This window comes from Sinocyclocheilus grahami, unplaced genomic scaffold (assembly GCF_001515645.1).
Source record: "Sinocyclocheilus grahami isolate Dianchi unplaced genomic scaffold, SAMN03320097.WGS_v1.1 scaffold1782.1, whole genome shotgun sequence".
NCBI classification, from domain to species: Eukaryota; Metazoa; Chordata; class Actinopteri; order Cypriniformes; family Cyprinidae; genus Sinocyclocheilus; species Sinocyclocheilus grahami.
Window position 1 is genome coordinate 251,395 of NW_015506961.1, and position 3,472 is coordinate 254,866.

At 39.1% G+C, this 3,472-nt stretch overlaps 1 protein-coding gene across 1 annotated transcript in view; it reads right to left on the reverse strand.

Annotated features, from left to right (window-relative positions):
• Positions 1 to 3,472, reverse strand: part of LOC107572612 (serine/threonine-protein phosphatase 4 regulatory subunit 1-like) — a 20,147-nt gene that overhangs the window by 16,045 nt on the left and 630 nt on the right. The window contains exons 2-6 of the mRNA XM_016259031.1: positions 3,212 to 3,354; positions 2,983 to 3,089; positions 1,771 to 1,913; positions 1,495 to 1,689; positions 605 to 658 (exon numbers count right to left, since the gene is read on the reverse strand). Of these exons, the coding sequence (XP_016114517.1) occupies positions 605 to 658; positions 1,495 to 1,689; positions 1,771 to 1,913; positions 2,983 to 3,089; positions 3,212 to 3,354 (642 nt within the window). The remainder of the gene's footprint in view (positions 1 to 604; positions 659 to 1,494; positions 1,690 to 1,770; positions 1,914 to 2,982; positions 3,090 to 3,211; positions 3,355 to 3,472) is intronic.

Sequence of the window (3,472 nt, forward strand, 5' to 3'; positions counted from 1 at the left end):
CTGCAGCACAAAAGCAGTGTTAAGTCGCTGGGGGATATTTGTAGCAATAGCCAACAATACATAGTATGGGTCACAATTATACATTTCTCTTTTATGCCAAAAATCATTAGGATATTAAGTAAAGATCATGTTCCATGAAGATATTTTGTAAATGTCCTACTGTAAATATATCAGAACTTAATGTTTGATTAGTAATATGCATTGCTAAGAACTTCATTTGAACAACTTTAAAGATGATTTTCTCAATATTTAGATTTTTTTGCACCCTCAGATTCCAGTTTTTCAAATATTGTCCTCTCCTAACAAACCATACATAAATGGAAAGCTATTTATTCAGCTTTCAGCTGATGCATACATCTCAATTTCACAAAAGTGACCCTCATGACTGGTTTTGTGCTCAAGGGTCACACATGTCATCTAGAAAAGTGAAATGGAAAAAAAGTAACGCAGAGTAATGTGTGGGAAATAAAGCAAGGCGGCGTGTTTGATGACGTACCCAGCGTGACGGGTCGCTGATCAGACTGATGAACAGAGACGAGAGTTTGCTGCGCCGCACGTCTGGAGACGAGGCCGAGGAGACGGTCATGAAGCACTCGGCGCAGGCCTTCCTCACGCCCCACACGTTATCAGAGCACAGCTGGAAGAAGCGCGGCAGCTGCTTGTTTGAAAGGTTTTTAGAGTAATATTTGTTGTTTTGGTAGTTTTATATAAATCTGTACGCTAGCGGTCAAAAGTGTTTGAACTAAGATTTTTAATGTTTTTAAAGAATTCTCTTCTGCTCACCAAGCCTGCATTTATTTGATACAAAGTACAGAAAAAACGTGAAATATTTTTACCATTTAAAATAATTTTCTATTTTAAAATGTATTTTATTCCTGTGATTTCAATGCTTAATTTTCAGCATCATTACTCCAGTCACATGATCTTCAGAAATCATTCTAATATGCTGATTTGCTGCTTTAAAAATATTATTTTTACTTGCATTAACTTTTTCAGGTAAAAAAGTGATCAGTTTTTCATGCTTCATTAGTTCATCAATAGGCAACATATTCCTGTTCATCAACAAAATTTAGTCCAAAAGTGTGTGAGACATGAGGAAAAGACTAAATATATCTTACAAAAGCATTTTGACACTAATATAACTTCATAGATTATTTAACAAAAAGCATTTTGACACCAAACGGCGCTCCATACACACCCAGTTCAAAACGACCCGAGCATGAAATATTAGACTTCTAGACTTACTTAACTTTTAAAAATAACTTTGTATTTTGAGGGTTTTAAAGCATTTGCCAAGTTTACTACGCATTTTAAAAAATATTTATTATGCATCTCTTTCGGGTCAAAGCGGACCCGCATGTGTTCTGAGTCCACACAGAGACGCGATCAGCATCAGTCTGTCTGGAGTCAGCAGCTTTTGCCCTCGCTGCACTCGAGCAGAGCTTCTCAGGAGCTTTGCTGAAGCATCAGTTCTTCTCAGTTTGTTCATGTGACTCCAGACAGATTGATGCTGCTGAGGCCTGCGGCAGCACAGACTCTCACCGCCATGGCTTCGGTCTTGACGTCGTCGCTGCTGTCGGGAGCGGTCAGGTCCACCAGCACCGGACACACCAGGCTCTCCACGTCTCCTCGCTCCATCAGCTCCTGCTCCAGCAGAACCAGCAGCGCCGCCTGACTCGTCTTACGCACCTGACCGGGACACAGCAGCAGCAGCAGGCTCTTTAGCAGCGCTCCTGAGGAACCGCAGCAGCACACACAGCTCACACCTACCAGGTTGTTCTGGTCGGACAGGTATCGCACCACGATGGGAAGCAGGAACTTGGAGAAGGCGAAGGGAATGGAAGGTCTGTTCTCCTGACAGAAGATGGCGATGTGTGGGATTTGCTCCATGAGCTCTGCTCGAACCGTCGGCTCTGACGAACAAACGGCATGCCGTTAAAACTACAAACCATAGAGCACAGCCGGAGAAACAAGGCATGGCTGGATATACATGAGCAATGCTGAAATATGACCGTGTGCTTCAGCTGATAATGCATCAAAAACAAAGATATGAAACCGTCACAGTCAGAACAACAGCTGAAGCTTCACAAATCACAGAATTAAAGATAGATCTATGTTGAAATGTTGTTTAAATACGCAAATTACATTTTCTAGTTAAATATGCATGCATTTGAATTTTGCATAACTTTCCAGAACCGAAATCTGAACATTAGACCATTAGGTTTGAGAAAATGCATTTGTGGTGTTTATTTTATTCTTTATATTTTTCTCTAATATTATGATATTTATTTTTCGCCTATTATTATATATTAATTTTCCTATATACACACATATATATATATATATACATTTAGTATAACATTTAGTGCTGTCAAACGATTAATTACAATTAATCGCATCCAAAATAAAAGTTTGTTTACATAATATATGTGTGTGCTGTCTAAATGTATTATGTATATATAAATACACACACAGTATATATTTTGAAAATACTGACATGTAAATATTTATAATCATAATTCATATTATATACAAATATATTTAATATATAAACATAAAATTTTTCTGAAATATATACATGCATGTGTGTGTGTTTATATATACATACACAGTACGCACACATATAGGCCTATTATGTAAACAAAACCTTTTATTTTGGATGCAAAATTTTATTTTGGCCTATATATTTAAAAAAAAAAAAAATCTAATTGATATTTCATAAAATTCTAATATTTGTCCCAGGTGAAACATTCTCTTTTTCTTTTTTTTTTACATTAAATGTATTTTTGAGTAAAAATGTTTCCTAGCATCATTTAATAAAATACACTTCAAAGAAGACTTACACACACACACACAAAAAGTTCTCCTTCCACTAAACACACACATGTAAGTGTGACTGAAAGAGGATGTGTGTGTGTGTTTATCAGTCTAGAGCTCACAGGAGTCTTTATGACTCGGTGACTCTGTGACTCGGTTCAGTACCTGAGTCGTCTGCGAGTCTGTCGATCCGCTCCAGCACAGACACACACTCGCGCTCATCCTCGCTGACGGCCCGGAGCGTGTCCAGAAGACTGCGGGCCACCATCTGCCTAAACACAATCAAACAGAGGGTCAGGTGCATTGTGGGATACAGCATCCTGAACACCCTGCTCTGACAGATATAACAAGTCTGCATACTGTAGAGTCATATTAACAGGGTTCTGTGTTTCACCTGTTGAAGACGTTCTCGCTGCTGATGTACTTGTCCAGTCGGCCCAGAGGAGTCAACATCTCATCCTGAGACACGAAATCCAGCACTGAAGACACAACAATAGTGTCAGACTCTGAGCTGAATCCATCCAGACACAGAACACACTCTCACACTCTCACACACACACACACAAACTATCTCACACACACACACACACTCTCTCACACACACACACACACACTCTCTCACACAAACACTCTCATCCACACACACACTCTCTCT